The sequence below is a fragment of the Magallana gigas genome, chromosome 2, assembly GCF_963853765.1.
Source record: "Magallana gigas chromosome 2, xbMagGiga1.1, whole genome shotgun sequence".
In the NCBI taxonomy this organism is placed as follows: Eukaryota; Metazoa; Mollusca; class Bivalvia; order Ostreida; family Ostreidae; genus Magallana; species Magallana gigas.
The window spans coordinates 44,067,408-44,082,215 of record NC_088854.1 but is presented as its reverse complement, the minus strand read 5'-3'; the positions used below and the strand labels follow the sequence as shown (position 1 = coordinate 44,082,215).

The following is a 14,808-nucleotide window of genomic DNA, read 5'->3' as shown; positions in this document are numbered from 1 at the left end:
AATTACTTGTAATTAATAGTTTTAAGATAGATATAAAAATCCCTTACTGTTAAGCAAATGTACGTTATGTGAGGAATTACAGGTCAGGACATGATGTTCACTTTACTGTGGCCATTGCGCAATATCATATATGTGAATAAACTTCTTTTACATGTACATTCCAAAAATTAAATTGGTTTTAAAGTTCTTTATGGTTAAATTTAATAATGAAAGTTGTTAAAGAAATGGCTAATTTTTCTGCAAGTGCCAACTTCTAACTATCGAGGGAAAAATACGCAGATATATTTCATACAAAATGTGTATTATAACCAAACTGGGTGTAAGAATTTAGAAGGGCCATTTGAGCCCATTGGCATAGCAACAGGACGGTACGATAAGATTATTGAAGTGATGTGCCTTTTCAATGACTTCTTCGCATAGCAATGTGTTTATCGATAATAAAAGAAATATTTTTGTTCTATGCAGTGATTTTGATAATCAATTTGCATGTCATCATGTTTTTTTTTCAATCTCTGGGGTATGAAATTTGATATCTAATAAACAGGGATTTAAAGTACCATCATTCTCCTTTTTAAGTTGTAACGGACCAGAGCGCAGTTATGAAAACCAAGATCAAATACCATTGTAATGTTATGGCGCAATGTGCAAATTACTCGATATTGAATTCCACTCTCATTTAAATTAAATACACCGCCACTTAATGACTTTTTCAGAATATCCAGAACGTAATATCGAACTCTTTTTCTCTCGGCTGATCGATGCTTGAACTCTGCGACACCGCTAACTGTGATTACATTGTGCGTGTCATGGTTCCAGCATTATGTAACATGCTCTTGTGGATTTCTTTCCACCCAAAAATTGTCAGCCGAATGTGCTGTGGATATATCTCGTATTGTATGCCTAATGAAATTTAAAACCCGACAAGAAGGATATTTTTCTACAACAATGTACATAATGTAATATGAAATATTCATGTTGCTGCTCGCGTTTGTCGATATAAAGCATCTAAGTTAATCCCAAGACTTAGCATTTTTTAAATTAAACCTTGAACGATAACTCTTCACTTACACATCCAAGCATACAACTGCGCCTATACAAAAAAAACCTATACATTTTGTAACTTGAAAATATGCCTTGTAAACTCAATGGCATATATTAAACGCCAGACTGAGAATTTAAAAGAAATCTGAAATGGTTTCAGGACAGCAATTCAAAGAGCTTTTATCCTATTTTTCGTCCAAAGGCGTTTTGATTGTCAAGATATGGTTCTATCGCTCTATTATCCCTTTAGGGTTGATGGTCATGCACTGCTTTACTTTAAATGGGCGTGATCCTATTGCAGCATTTCAGATATGGCATGTGGAGTAACTGTGTTGAATAAAATTGATGTGATGCTAGTAATTTAGGCCATTCCAAGTTTTTTTCTATGTTTAGCGTCCGCAGACGAATTGGTTTTGAGGCCAAAAAAAAGAAACAAACCAACAAGAAACACCCCACCCCTCTACCCCCAAATGTGGGTTGTTTTAATTTGGTGTTACTGTTCCATTTCGCTTAGCTCTTTCTGAGCGTTATGCAATTTGAATGAAATAAACAGTTACTGCTTCATATACTAGTATTAATCAAATATTGTACCTCTGACCCTATTGTAATTTGGATGGTTGCTGTCCAGTTGCTCTATGAATGTTTCTGATTTTTTTATTCGTTAGGCTGCTGTTGCATCGCTTTTATTAATACTTGTATATCTGATCGTATTGTAAAATTGGATGGTTGCTGTCTCATTTCTATTTTAAAATCTGTAACTTTACCGCGATTTCAATACCGGTATCATACTTCCTCTCTGATTTAAATGGTTGTCGTTTATTGTTCTTTGAATATTTACGACTATATGTCCCAAAGCTCTTCGAGAACTAATATCTTTGGTAGTATTGCAATTTGGATGGTTGCTGTACCATTGCTCTAGGAATACCTAGAAAAATCTTTATGTCCATCGCTCTCTGAATACCCTTTATTCCCTTGTTCTTTGAATGACTAGTGTTCGCAATTATCATTTGGATGTTGAGGGTTTCAGTGACATCAGAACGGGACCACAGTTCAGTAAATTATGATTGTGATTGTAGTTATAATGACTCGATGATCTACAACTTTCATTTCTTCGTCCTGCAACTTACAGTTTGTGTCGCTTATTTCTTTGAATGAATAACTAATTGTTAATTTTTTAAAAAAAATCATCAGGTGCGGTATTCTAATCTGCATTCCATTTTTCCTAATATATTTTATTGTATTAATAAAGTATTGAAAATAATAATAAAGAAGTTGTCGCTATTATGACACACGTCTGTTATTGTTTAAAATTCAATAACGATCCCATTTCACTTTTTAAAAGCCTTTTAAATTCGAAAAGAAAGACGGACATACAAAAAAACATTGAGACGGTTCAACCGACGGGCAGCTAGCTAAAAGAACGAAATAAAAGATATAATATAAAACATTAAAGTGCATGAATGCAAGCAGTGGAGCAGTAACTTACTCTGTTGGGCCACTTTACGCAAACTAAAGGGCATGGCAGTTTAATGATACAAAATCGAAGGTGTCTCGTGATAACTATTCTAGTCGATGAACACGGTTTTTTTCTTCTAGTCTGATTACGTGCTTGATTCGGGTGATCCATTTTTTTCTGGATTTGTTTAAAGTGATCATGGAAACAAAACTATCAAGAAAATTATTCTGATACGGAAAAAATCGGAGATGTTTAAATTTTTGATAATTCTAGTCTATCTAGTGGTGCCAACATGTAAGTAAATTTCAGATTTGCTGCTACATAAATTATGATATACATGTGATTGCAATTAATTTTGATAGTTCCTTAAATGTATAACTTTGGAAGTTTTCGAATGTGATCTGATATCTAACGATGCGTAAAAATATTTTTGTTGAAAAGTTTGCTTTTATTTCACCGACCACATTGAAAATCTTGTAGTGTTTGAGGAAGGGGTTTGTTTTTCAAAGCATATTTTTCCTAAAATGTCAGAAAAGGACAAAATTCATTCCAGTTTTTCAAAACCGATATCAAAACCACAAATTATTTAATGTACCCAACTCAATTAAAACAACAAAACAAATTATACATCTTTTATGCGCACTTATTTCCATTGTGCTCCCCTGTGTTATGCTTTGATCTCTTGTACATGCAAGTAAGTGATGAACGTTACAGATCTTATATCTCAAAAATTATCCTTTTGCATCCCTATTTCTCACTTTAAACTCAGTATCAGCTTAACGAACTTTTTTTTCGTAACACTTTTTTTTATTCACTTCCAAAAGACAGGGAGGCTTGGGAGTGTATTGAAAAACAAAGTTTAACTGAGATAAAGCACCCTACATCCTCGATATCTCTGAGAATTTCGGCCTCGCTTCAATATCTATTAGATTTTTTATTACTTCTTCGTAAAAAAAAAACCCCGATTGAACGGGCACCTGGACTGAACGCTTTATGTATACACAATTTATCAATCTATGGAAAATTCACAAACTAAACAAGATGTTATAACATTTTTCTTCAAACAATTCAATGAACATTGAAATATAACCGAGTTCGTTTCGAATTAAAGTTTCATTGAAAATACAATTTACACGTACGAGTATTCTTTTACATTTTGAAACCTTAAAATAGTGCAGTTTTACGTACTGGTATTCATCTACATTTTTAAACCTTAAAAAAAGGTTCATTTTTATACGTACGACTGTATTCATCTATATTTTCAAACCTTTAAAGTGTATTTTTGTTGTTTGTTTTTCAAACATTAGGGTGTGCGTGCACACTTCCTGTTGCCTGGGACGGTCAGTGGTGGGATAGCGGATCCTGGGACTTGACCTTTTCGCACTCTACCCAGACTCTGACGGGGTGGCGGCTCCAGGTGTACTCCTCAGTCATCACGGATTGGACATGTGTCAATCAAACCTCCAGCAACTACCTGCTGTTCAGGTAGACGTTGTGCTCTATTAAGAATTAAAGTTTTTTAAGAGTAAAACGTGGTTCATATTATTTTCACAAAACAGTATTATGTAAGTATAGTTTCGGCCTATAGGCTAATTTTACAGTGCATTTATTTACAAGTTTTCATTCTAGTTTTCAATGTCTTCATTAGTTTGGCTATTTTACAAGCTCTTGGGAATAATCAAAACCCTTTCCAGAAGCTGTTTTGCAATTGATTTACCCCGAATCTGATTGTTTCAAATGCATGAATGTTTTAAGATAAATTTGAGAGCGAAAAAAATACTTACACAAGCTATACATCAATAAAATAAAAAATGTTGAATACGACTATACATACGTGTGCATTCTTTGTAAAAAAAAATCTTGCAATGGAGCAGTAGTTTTACTATATATGCAAAAATGTAGACAAGTCAAGTTCATTAAGATATTATGAGCACACACAGGTTATATTATGTACAAGTATGATTTAAGAACTATTATTTTGAATTTTGATATCAAAAATTCAATGTACTCAATTTTAATGAAAAACGGAAATTAGAATATCCAAATAGAGAAGTAATTCTACCTGAAGAATCGTTGGTATTTTTAAATGTGATTCATAATTACGATCAATAACAAACGGAATGATCGTTAGAGCTGCATTATTCTACATGCTACAAATGCAAAATAAAGTAATATCTGCATTTGGCTTTCACAAGCCAGCCCGTCAAAAGTAGTGTTTCAATGGGTATTACATTGATTTTTCATCTGATATTAATTAATATGGTTGCAAAGTGCTGGATCTATTCAAATCATTTCAATGGTCAAGTATTATATTGAATTCAGACCGATTCTTTACCTGAATCGTTTTTTTAAATATTTATTTCCAGAGCAAACCAATATCTGAATGTGTTCGGCCTTGACTACGTACCATATCGCTGCGTCCGATATGTCCAAATAACAGAGAACTCATACTACTATTACATTTTTGCAGGTACTTCGAGACAAATTATTATACGCTTTCATACGAGTAAATAAAAATCAGACAGGTGGTATCGGGGGAGGGGGTGTCAAAGGATTCATCCCCAAGTTTTTCTCGCAGCAAACAGTTTTCTTAAATTTGAATTAAGAAGGAGTTGTGCCCCCCCCCCTCCCCCACTCCTTCTTTTTTGGAGAGCATATAAAAATTATAGTTTAAAACAAAAATTACCTTTGAATAGAGTTTTAAGTGCACTGCTAACACCCCCCCCCCACCCTCACCCCCACCCTCACGGATTGGGATTTTGAAGATTGGCAGATTGGATTCTTTTTCGGTCAAAATATTTAAGTGTCCCCCCTTACCCAAATTTCAAATGCGATGCTACGTGCCCGGGAATTAACTAGAACCATTTTAACAAGACCTTGGACTTTCGGTTAGATATAGCTATCTATTTATTGCGTCAAAACAAGTTAAAAATGACGCGGTTTCAAGCGAATATGCACCGATTACGTAGTTTTAGATAGCAAGGGACAGTTTCGAATAAAGTACCGGGTCAATATTTTTGTAAAATTGAGAGTTGCGGTACTTGAAGGCTTATGAGTGTTGCTAAAATTCATGAAATGATTTTTAATGATTATCATTAGTTAGAGGGGTGTCTGTTGTTGAAATTGATATGCAATATGTAGGCCCCATATGTTAGGTACATGAGAATCAGAAGTAAAATGCGAAATCTGCGGCTATGACTGTTGTGCTGACTTTACACAGTGAAATTGCAAGTTACAGACGGGAGGTAAAATAACACGAAAAGTAGGTGGATGGGACATTGTAAACTATACACCGGTAAGTTTCTGACATGTGATAGTGCAACATGCACGCGGTACGGAAGGTCAACCCTCTGCAGGAAATTAGCTGGGGGAGGTCTAAAAAGCTGAAAAATCATGAAAAATTAGCAAAATATGAAAGGGTCAAAATCTCATAAAAACCAGTATGTAGAGAATTTTACAGGTTTTGACTAATAATTTCCCTCAGAAATTGGTGATTGGCCTTATAAAGAGTGAATTAAAGGTATTTGTGCTGAATGGGAACTGAGGAAATTCTAGTTACAGAGTTCCGAAGACATGCGTCCCTTGGCTACAATGAATTGTATCAAAAAAATGTCCCCTGCCACCTTAGCTCAAACGCCAGACAAATCTTGTTGATTTCAAAGAGCCATCATGGCTGAGTGGCCAGCAATGAAATAGACTGGCCTACGTCACATTGAGCAGTTTGACACAACTACCCAAGTCCAAGCTCTTGTTAAAATGGTTCTAAACATTTACAAAATTAAAGAGCACGATTTCCAAAACTTAAAGTCCTAATAATAAGTACATTATCTTTAATATGTTAAATCTGGATGAGACATTTATTCCATAAAAAAGACAGTACGCAAGTGTTCAATGTAATAATTTAAGCCAGAACAGCATATTATATGCACGTTTTTAATAAACAGCTTTCATGCTCATTTGAATGTAACGTTATGTTTGTCAGATTGTCAGTTTAAATACGTGGTATACTTATTTTTTTTAAAAACAGATTGTGCATCTGTCAGCATTTACAAAAAGGGAAATATTTGTTATGAGATTTCTGATTATCAAAACTACATGTAACAGACGTCTTTTTACTCTCTAAAGATGAACAACAAGAATCAAATAATGCCCGGTATGATCCGCAACAACACTCAGCGTCGCCATCTGAATCAATGTTGGACCGGTGTCAACCTACCAATGGGCCCTCTGGGGAAGAATACCATGTTTTGATTAAAAAAGGTACTGAAAGTTTTATCATTAGATATAAAATGGGGACATGATTGCGTTGAAAGATTCTGTCCCTCTTTCTTCCGATCAAGATTGCTAAAGATGATATTCAAAAACTTTCCTATATATGCTTTTGAATATGTGCTTACCAAGAATTTGTACGGTGTAATTTTCAACTCTCATAGAGTCTCTTTTCTTACGATGCGCTATAATTTCGCAGGTTATGAGAGCAGTGTTAAGCAGTGGTGCCCCATACCACTTCTGGGAACTTTCTCCTACACCCACGATACTGGGAGTGTCACCACGTGTGGGGCAGGATCAGTGGTCAGCGCATGCCCAGACTGGACTGAATTGAAATTTAATTATTCACAGTGTTCAACAACTCAAGTGTTCTCGGGTAATGAACAGTACTGATAAAATGAATAAGCTCACACAATATTTGTGTGAAGTAAAAAATAGAAAATGCCTATTCTTTATTTCCGATCATTTTGTTGGTTTAGAAATCGTAATGATTCTTACAAAAGCGTGTTAACTAATATTCATTTACCTTAGTGTCTGGCATAGTGCAATGTGTGGCAACCATAGAGTACAACAATACAATTTACACAACAGTGTTCAACCCAGAAACCGTCACCGACACTGCAAACTATGACAAGTTCACCTGTCTGGTAAGAAAATCATTAATCACCATTATGAATTTTCATTATTTTTTGCAATGTTGTGTCAAAACGTTTGTACATCAACTTCGAAGGCAAGAACTCTTCCTTCCGTTTTATGCCTCAATTTTGTTTGACATTGAAGGCCATTTCCAAGGTTGGAGAGACATTGTACATTAGCGACGCCAAGGGAAGCTGTGTGAAAGGTCAGACTTCTACTGTTAAGACCAGCACGGGCAGCGGGACATTGGTCCTATCCACCTACAGTAAGTCTCATGAATTAAAAAAAATACTGACTCTAAGTTTCTCAATTTGAACAAATCTGTGTTTTCTAAAATTTATAATTTTTTTTATCTATTTTTTTTTTCAGGTCGATGTTGTGAGTACCTGTATTTATGTCAGTAAAAGTTAAGCAATATTTTAGAAATTGCAAGATTTCTAGCAAACCAAGTATAGTAGCCTTCTTTTTGTTTTGTAAGGTTGCCACAAAGTCCACTTGTCTTTTCTTTTGCCTTTCTTTTAATTGATCAGATGTCTCGTACAACCAAGTACTAGTATTGTTTCATCTAAATACTTAGTAAGTTTTCTGTGTAGACTTCTAACTTAACACGCTAACTTGATTATATTCTTCTACAAGACGGGGGATGTAATTTTCCCGAGGAATGGGACTCAGGATGGTACGACAGCGGCCATGGGGACATAACTCTGGACAGAAATAACAGTGCCGTGACGTCAGGCTGGTCCATTCCTGTGTTTGGGACGAACATTGACTCATGGACTTGCTTCGCCGAAAACTCGTCGTCAAACTACTTCCTGTTTAAGTAAGGACTCTTAGACTGACTTATGTGTGTTCTTTGTATATTTTAAAATCAGAATTCACAATCAAACTGATGGAAAACTTCCCAAAATATTTTAAAAGTACAAATTTTGCAGACAATGCAAACCTTTTTATCTTGCAGTTATTAATAGAAAATAATCTATAAGAAACTCTTGTGTTTGTTTTTTTTAAGGCTATTTTATTTTTTATTTGGGAGGAGGGGTCTGTCCAATGATTTTTTTTTAAAAATTAATTGGTGTACCATCCTGTTTTACAAATACTGTTTGTTAGGGGGGATCAGATACCCATGCCCTCTGGTGTCCGTCAGAACGTCTTCCGGTGTGTTAAATGGCAGATGTCCACCAAGTATTCTTACAGCTACTACATATTGGCAGGTTTGGATTTTGAAACTTATCTTACCAATATACAGTTAAATGTTTTTATTTTTATTTCAATACAACATTGAATCTCGTTATTAGGTTATTTGTTGTATTCTAACAGACTGAAATTAAATACGCATCTTTTAAATTATTATGTATTACTTTGTATGATATAATGATTGTGTATTTATTTCATGCCAATTATTTTTCCTTTCACTATTTGTACAATGATAAGTTGCAAATTGATGACATGTATTGGTCATCATCCTGTTGTTGAAAATCTAACCTTTTGTTGAAAATGTGTATTTTTGAGTAAGCCAATGGGTTTTTAAGTCGTTCAATATTTTCCAAATATTGCTTTAAGGCACAGAATCCAATGCAACAAACTCAAGGGTGTTCATTGAAGCACATGACGTCAATGTGACGTCATGGACCACAGATACCTATTGCAACGAAACAGTTGCTCCACCGGTGGAAGAGTTCCATATGATTGTAAAGAAAGGTAAGATTTTTTATATATATAACAGGGTTGTATATTTGTCAACTACAACACAAACCTTTCTAACTAAGCTTTAAAGAGGTATGGTCACTATTTTGTTCAAAATCATTTTTCTGTGTTTAATGTCTACAATGCTTCAAAAAGGCTTTTGTAATGGTCAACCAATAGTTGAGTGTCAGTGGTCGTGTAATAAACGAGTTACAGAGTTTACAACTCTTTGTCATGTAAACGAAGCTTTGTTTACGTTTTGAATGTAGTAATGTAAATTCCAGTTTTAGACCCAAAATGGATGTGATAAACGTTAGGTATTATTTATGCTTAATTGATTTTTGAACATCAGGACACGAAGCAGACGCCAAACACTGGTGTCCAGTAATGTTGCTGAGTAACTTCACCTACAGCCATAACGACGGCAGCGCCACGAACTGCGGGCCGTCCAACTCTGACCTTGCCGTGTGTCCTTCGTGGACCACCATGACATTTAACTACGCATCCTGTAGCACGGTTCAAGGCTTTTCAGGTAGATGTTTGTTCTTGAATAAATCATCTCTGATTTTAAATACCTAGTGCATTATCATTTCATGAATTTGAGACGTTTTTTTAAATAAAAAAGATCAGTCAGAATATATATGTTTAATAAATGATCACTAAATGACTCTGTGTATGTATCAATGAAAAACTCAGGCTTTTTTTTGTTTTAATAAAACTTATGTACTTGTCAGTTGACCACAAAAATATATGTCGCAATTCAGTAGGACTATTAGTTTGATGTATGATTAGAAAACCAAACTGAAGGGTGTTTTTTTTTAGCTGAAGGAGTGCTGTATTGTCTGAAGTATGTGTTAAGCGGGTCTACTATATTCCTCTCCGTTTTGAATCCAGGTGTAGTGGACAACATATCCACACACCGATTTACCTGCTATGTGAGTGCAAAACGAGTGTCAAATGACTCACCAAAACTGATTTTCAAAGGCAAATATTTAGGCTTATTAAATGCTTGCAAAAAATATGTGTGAATTATTGAAATTCTCAGGAATGTCATTTTAATATGTTTTGAACAGGCGCTAACAGAAAATGGGAATACCGTTTATATGAGTGACAGTAAAGGAAGCTGTGAGGCAGGACAGACCCCCACCACCAAGTCTTCTGATGGCAGCGGCACCCTGCAGCTAGCGTCCACAGGTTGGTCAAAGAACAATCAATATATGAGATGTATAAGTAATAAGGTCATTGAAAAAGAAAAAAACCAAAATCAGATATCTTCTTTCGTAAAATTTAACATATCAGAGAGATTTTACAACAGAATAAGCGTATAATCATATTTTTAAGGTTTCAAAGCAAAGACAAACGTATAAAATCCTAAACGTATATTCGACAACAAAAAATTCCCATTATAAAAAGTTAATGATGTCTCAAAATATTTCAAGAACAGTTTTGTTATGCTATGAATCCAAGTTTGACCGTAAAAATTAAGATCTTCTATTTTCCTAATATTATTACTGCACTGTAATAATTGATATTTTTTATGTTTCCTTGCAGAACGATGTTGTAAGACACTGTCTTTTCTGATTTCATATGCTGCATTGTTGTGGATTATTTATTCATTTTATTTTCACCACGAGCTGCTTGCATATACATCACATGTGTGGAGTCTGTATCTGTTCAGTTTGTAAACAGTCATCGGTTGTTGTGAAATCCAAGCATGTGCTTTTTGTGTTGTATCGTATTTATTTGTTTTTGCATTTCACTCCTGATCCAGAAAAGATTGTCTCATCTGTTTGTCTCTGTGTCAGTCTGTCTATTGTCTGGATGACTGCTTCCTTTAGTTTTCGTAAATACAGACGTAATCCCTCTCTACAATGCCACTGATCTGTTTCAACCAAACTAGTCAAACCGTATTCTTGGGTGCAGGGAGTCACTTTTTTTTTCAAATTCTAGTAGGTTACACAATCAATTAGTGACCCATTTCAATAACAAACATTTGTATTTGTAAGAAATATTGAAACGGTACTCTGTATGATATTTTCTTCAAAACCTCTTGAAGTCAATATCATGGAACAAAGGCGGACCAAAGAGTTGCAACTGGATTATATATAGAATGTTTTTATTTTTATTTTTTCAAACAAAAAGAAGGCAGTAGTTTACAAATTATTCGAGAAGAACCATCCACATGTAATAAACAATTTGCACATTGGACACGATAAATCAATATCATTGTTTTAAATCATGCCAAAACAAACCGCACGATGGCATATCCAATACAGTTATACAATGGCTACATTGTACTGTAGTTATATATTAAAGATAATTAGCGCCAGATCATCTGAATTGGATTTTTTTGGTGAGCGATGTGGCCAATGAGTCTCTTCTTTTACACCACCACTGCAGTTTTTCTTTGGAGCACGAGTGTTTCTAAACTGATGTACAGATATTCAAAAGAAACGAAGGTATGTTCGGAGTTGTGCAAACAATATAGGTAAGTTTTGCTACATGTATTTAGATTTTTATCTCACCAGCTTCAAATGCGTATACATGTACAAATGAAGACACGCCAATTTTGTCCTTTTCCTTAAAAAATTGTTTTCATTTTTAATTATAATAATGTAAACTTGTTGTTATACTTTTGAAAATGAAATAATGTAATAATAGGTTAATGTACGTAAACATCGTCTTTGATACTAAACTTTCTGTTGCTATTTTTTAACCTCTAAGATGGGTTTTGTACCTTTCCTCTGACTTGGACCGGCTCTTGGTATGACAGTGGAATGGGAGACATCACACTGAGCTATACCATTCATTCTGTGACGTCAGGTTGGCGTGCAAACGTCAATGGCACCATGCTGAGTTCCTGGACATGCCAGTCACAGAACGCCACGCTGGGGACAATGCTTTTCAGGTGTGTTTTGTAATTTTGAAATATAAAATATATCAATGAAAGTAAATTTAAACAGTCCTGTACAAACGATGTTTGAGTCGGTTTGTAGTCTTAAGTGTTTTATGATTTCATCTGGTACATTTTTTTATTGAATGATTGACAATGACTTATTGCGAGTATCTAGAGTGATCAATGATTTTGTTTTATAATTTTTACTACAGAGCTGATGACTTCGTCGTTGTTAACAGCAAACTATACAATGTCTTCCGGTGTATCAAAATGACCCAGCTGACCAACTATTCTTACTCGTATTATGTTATGAATGGTAAGAGTCCAAACAACTAAAACTGACAGTCTACAAATAAAGTCTTCTTCGAAAACAAGGAACAGAATAATGAATGATTACATATTTCTTAATGTAGATTTAATGGCTGATAGCGATCCGGTTCTGAGACTTCAGATGACGGAGTATTCCCCTGACGTCACCGGATGGGACGTGGAGTCTCTCTGCTCTCCGACATCGCCGCCAGAAGACAAGGAATACCACGTGCTGGTCAAACAAGGTGCTTGAATTGTTTGACATATGCCATAGTTACTAATCAAGCAATAACAAAATCAAATTTTAATCAAGGTACTCCATGAATAATTTGCGTTATTTGTTTGAAATTACTTTAGGTTATATTGCTGACGTAAAACAGTGGTGTCCTATTCCATTGAGAGCGAATTTTAACTACACACATGACAGTGGGCTGGGTGTCAGTTGTGGTACAGACTCGCATCTTTCCGTTTGCCCAGACTGGGTCACCCTCCGCTTCAACTATTCCCTTTGTCCTACCATCCAAGCATTCTCCAGTAGGCTATTTATTTTTCTTTCATTCCGAGATGAAATTAAGAGATTATTTATTCAGAAATCAAATTAAAAGAGTTCTAAATACAAAGAGATCCAAAAGGTTTTACAGAAATTATTTTTGGTTTATTTTGCAGAAGAAGGAGTGGTTCAGTGCGTGCACACCGTTGTCCAAGGAGATACTTACTATACATCAGTGTTCAACCCGGGACTGGTGGACGATAGCAGCTTCCACAGATTTTCTTGTCTAGTAATTTACTGGTTTTATCTATATTAAGATTCAATTTCAAAAAAACAAAAGGCATTTGTTATCATGGTTCATGCTGGTATGAAGACAGCGAACACAGTAGGAAAATCCTCCTTATCTCCACTACGATCGCTACTTTTTATAACCCGTATAAATTTAACCACCAAAAATATTTCAGTTTTAAATTTTACAAATCTTTCTCAACTTTTTAACCGGGTTTTACAAAGGAAAAATCCGGTTATTGAAATAGTAAAAATGTTGGGCGGCGGGCGGCTGCCAAAAGGGTACCCCTGTTGTACGGATAACTCCTCCTACAGTTTTTAAGATAGGAAGTTGTTGTTTTGCAGCGCAATGGTACTTGTATCAGAGGTGTGCATATTGCTAGGATTTTAATTTTTGATTATTTATGAAAACAAGGGCTGACAAGTGGATTATAGATTACTGTTCCTATAAAAGAAAACCAAGTTTGCTGTTACTTTCACAGCTTTTCACTTGTATTAAAGATATATCTGAATTTTTGTATTTAGTGTTGTTTATCATGCACAGAGTTTGTAGTTGCTGTGTTTCTGTTGTTTAAAGGCAATAACAGAAGTGGGCGGTACTTTGACGGTGAGTGACAGTGCTGGTAGCTGTCAATCAAACCAGAACAGTGGCACAAAACAAGCAGACGGAAGTGGAATCCTTATACTGACAATGCAAGGTACTACAAGATCCTCAGTCAATTTATGAGGTCCATATACAAAGATAAATTTACTTAAAAACAAACTATAAACACACATGTATTTAAAGGTAATTGTAAATGATATCATTCATTTGTGTTATCTTTTCATTTTCAGATTCTTGCTGTAAGTATTCGACTTAACTCAGTAGCAACAAATTAAGTTTCCCTGGATGCACGCTCCGTTATGGGAATGGCATTAATGGATTAATCTGAGATTTTCTAATCATTTCTGAAGAAATACATTTGGAATGTATTGATATCAATAATATATTAATAATAATAATCGCCTTGTTTGGCTTCAGTACTATCCTCCTCGATATAATATATTACTCAGAAAGTCGATAATGCATGTCCATTTACTTATTTAATTCATTATTCTCTCCCTCCTCTCTCTCTCTCTCTCTCTCTCTCTCTCTCTGAATAGAAAGTTACTTTTATGTTACAGTGATATATATATATATATATATATATATATATATATATATATATATATATATATATATATATATATATATATATATAAACGATATACTACGATAGGTGCTATAGGATCTTATAGCAGCCACCGTAAGATACTGACAAAATGTACCGAAATATAATTTTCATCACAATGAGTAACATGAATCTCATTAATTACACAATAAAACGCTCTTTTGTTGATTCATACGAGATATCAAGCTATCGACATTGCAGTAAAAACATATAACCTGCGTAAGCGGATTAAGTAATTTTTTTTTTTGCAATGATCGCTACTTTCATATCCCGAATAAATCAACAAAGAAAGCATTTTATTGTTTAAAATAGCATATTTCTTTTAGTTGATTAATAAATTGATTGTGAAAAGTAAGTAAAATTCACTAAATTACTGTTAACGTACATAAGTACGTTAGCTAAAAGAAACAGCCAAATCGTCTCCTGTGAGCCTGAGTCTGACATCTTTCGTAGGTCGCTGTAGGCTTCGACCAATCGATAAACAGGGCCTGTCGAATTCAGACCTGTCAATTACTTCTAAGTTTCAGCC

At 34.7% G+C, this 14,808-nt stretch overlaps 2 protein-coding genes across 2 annotated transcripts; both read left to right on the top strand.

The window, feature by feature from the left end:
- The first annotated feature begins 2,424 nt into the window (after positions 1–2,424).
- Positions 2,425–10,776, top strand: LOC105319687 (uncharacterized). Its single transcript, XM_066071875.1, has 15 exons — positions 2,425–2,791; positions 3,805–3,982; positions 4,864–4,967; positions 6,623–6,757; positions 6,966–7,142; positions 7,298–7,413; positions 7,547–7,667; positions 7,772–7,780; positions 8,039–8,222; positions 8,510–8,613; positions 8,963–9,100; positions 9,438–9,617; positions 9,908–10,020; positions 10,159–10,279; positions 10,637–10,776. The coding sequence occupies exons 1-15, from the start codon at positions 2,746–2,748 to the stop codon at positions 10,768–10,770; spliced, it is 1,860 nt and encodes a 619-aa protein (XP_065927947.1). The 5' UTR covers positions 2,425–2,745; the 3' UTR covers positions 10,771–10,776.
- A 670-nt stretch (positions 10,777–11,446) lies between these two features.
- On the top strand, positions 11,447–13,928 carry LOC136271576 (uncharacterized). The gene is made up of 8 exons (XM_066071862.1): positions 11,447–11,573; positions 11,810–11,993; positions 12,194–12,297; positions 12,395–12,535; positions 12,648–12,824; positions 12,957–13,069; positions 13,646–13,766; positions 13,903–13,928. The coding sequence occupies exons 2-8, from the start codon at positions 11,863–11,865 to the stop codon at positions 13,926–13,928; spliced, it is 813 nt and encodes a 270-aa protein (XP_065927934.1). The 5' UTR covers positions 11,447–11,573; positions 11,810–11,862.
- Positions 13,929–14,808: the final 880 nt, after the last annotated feature.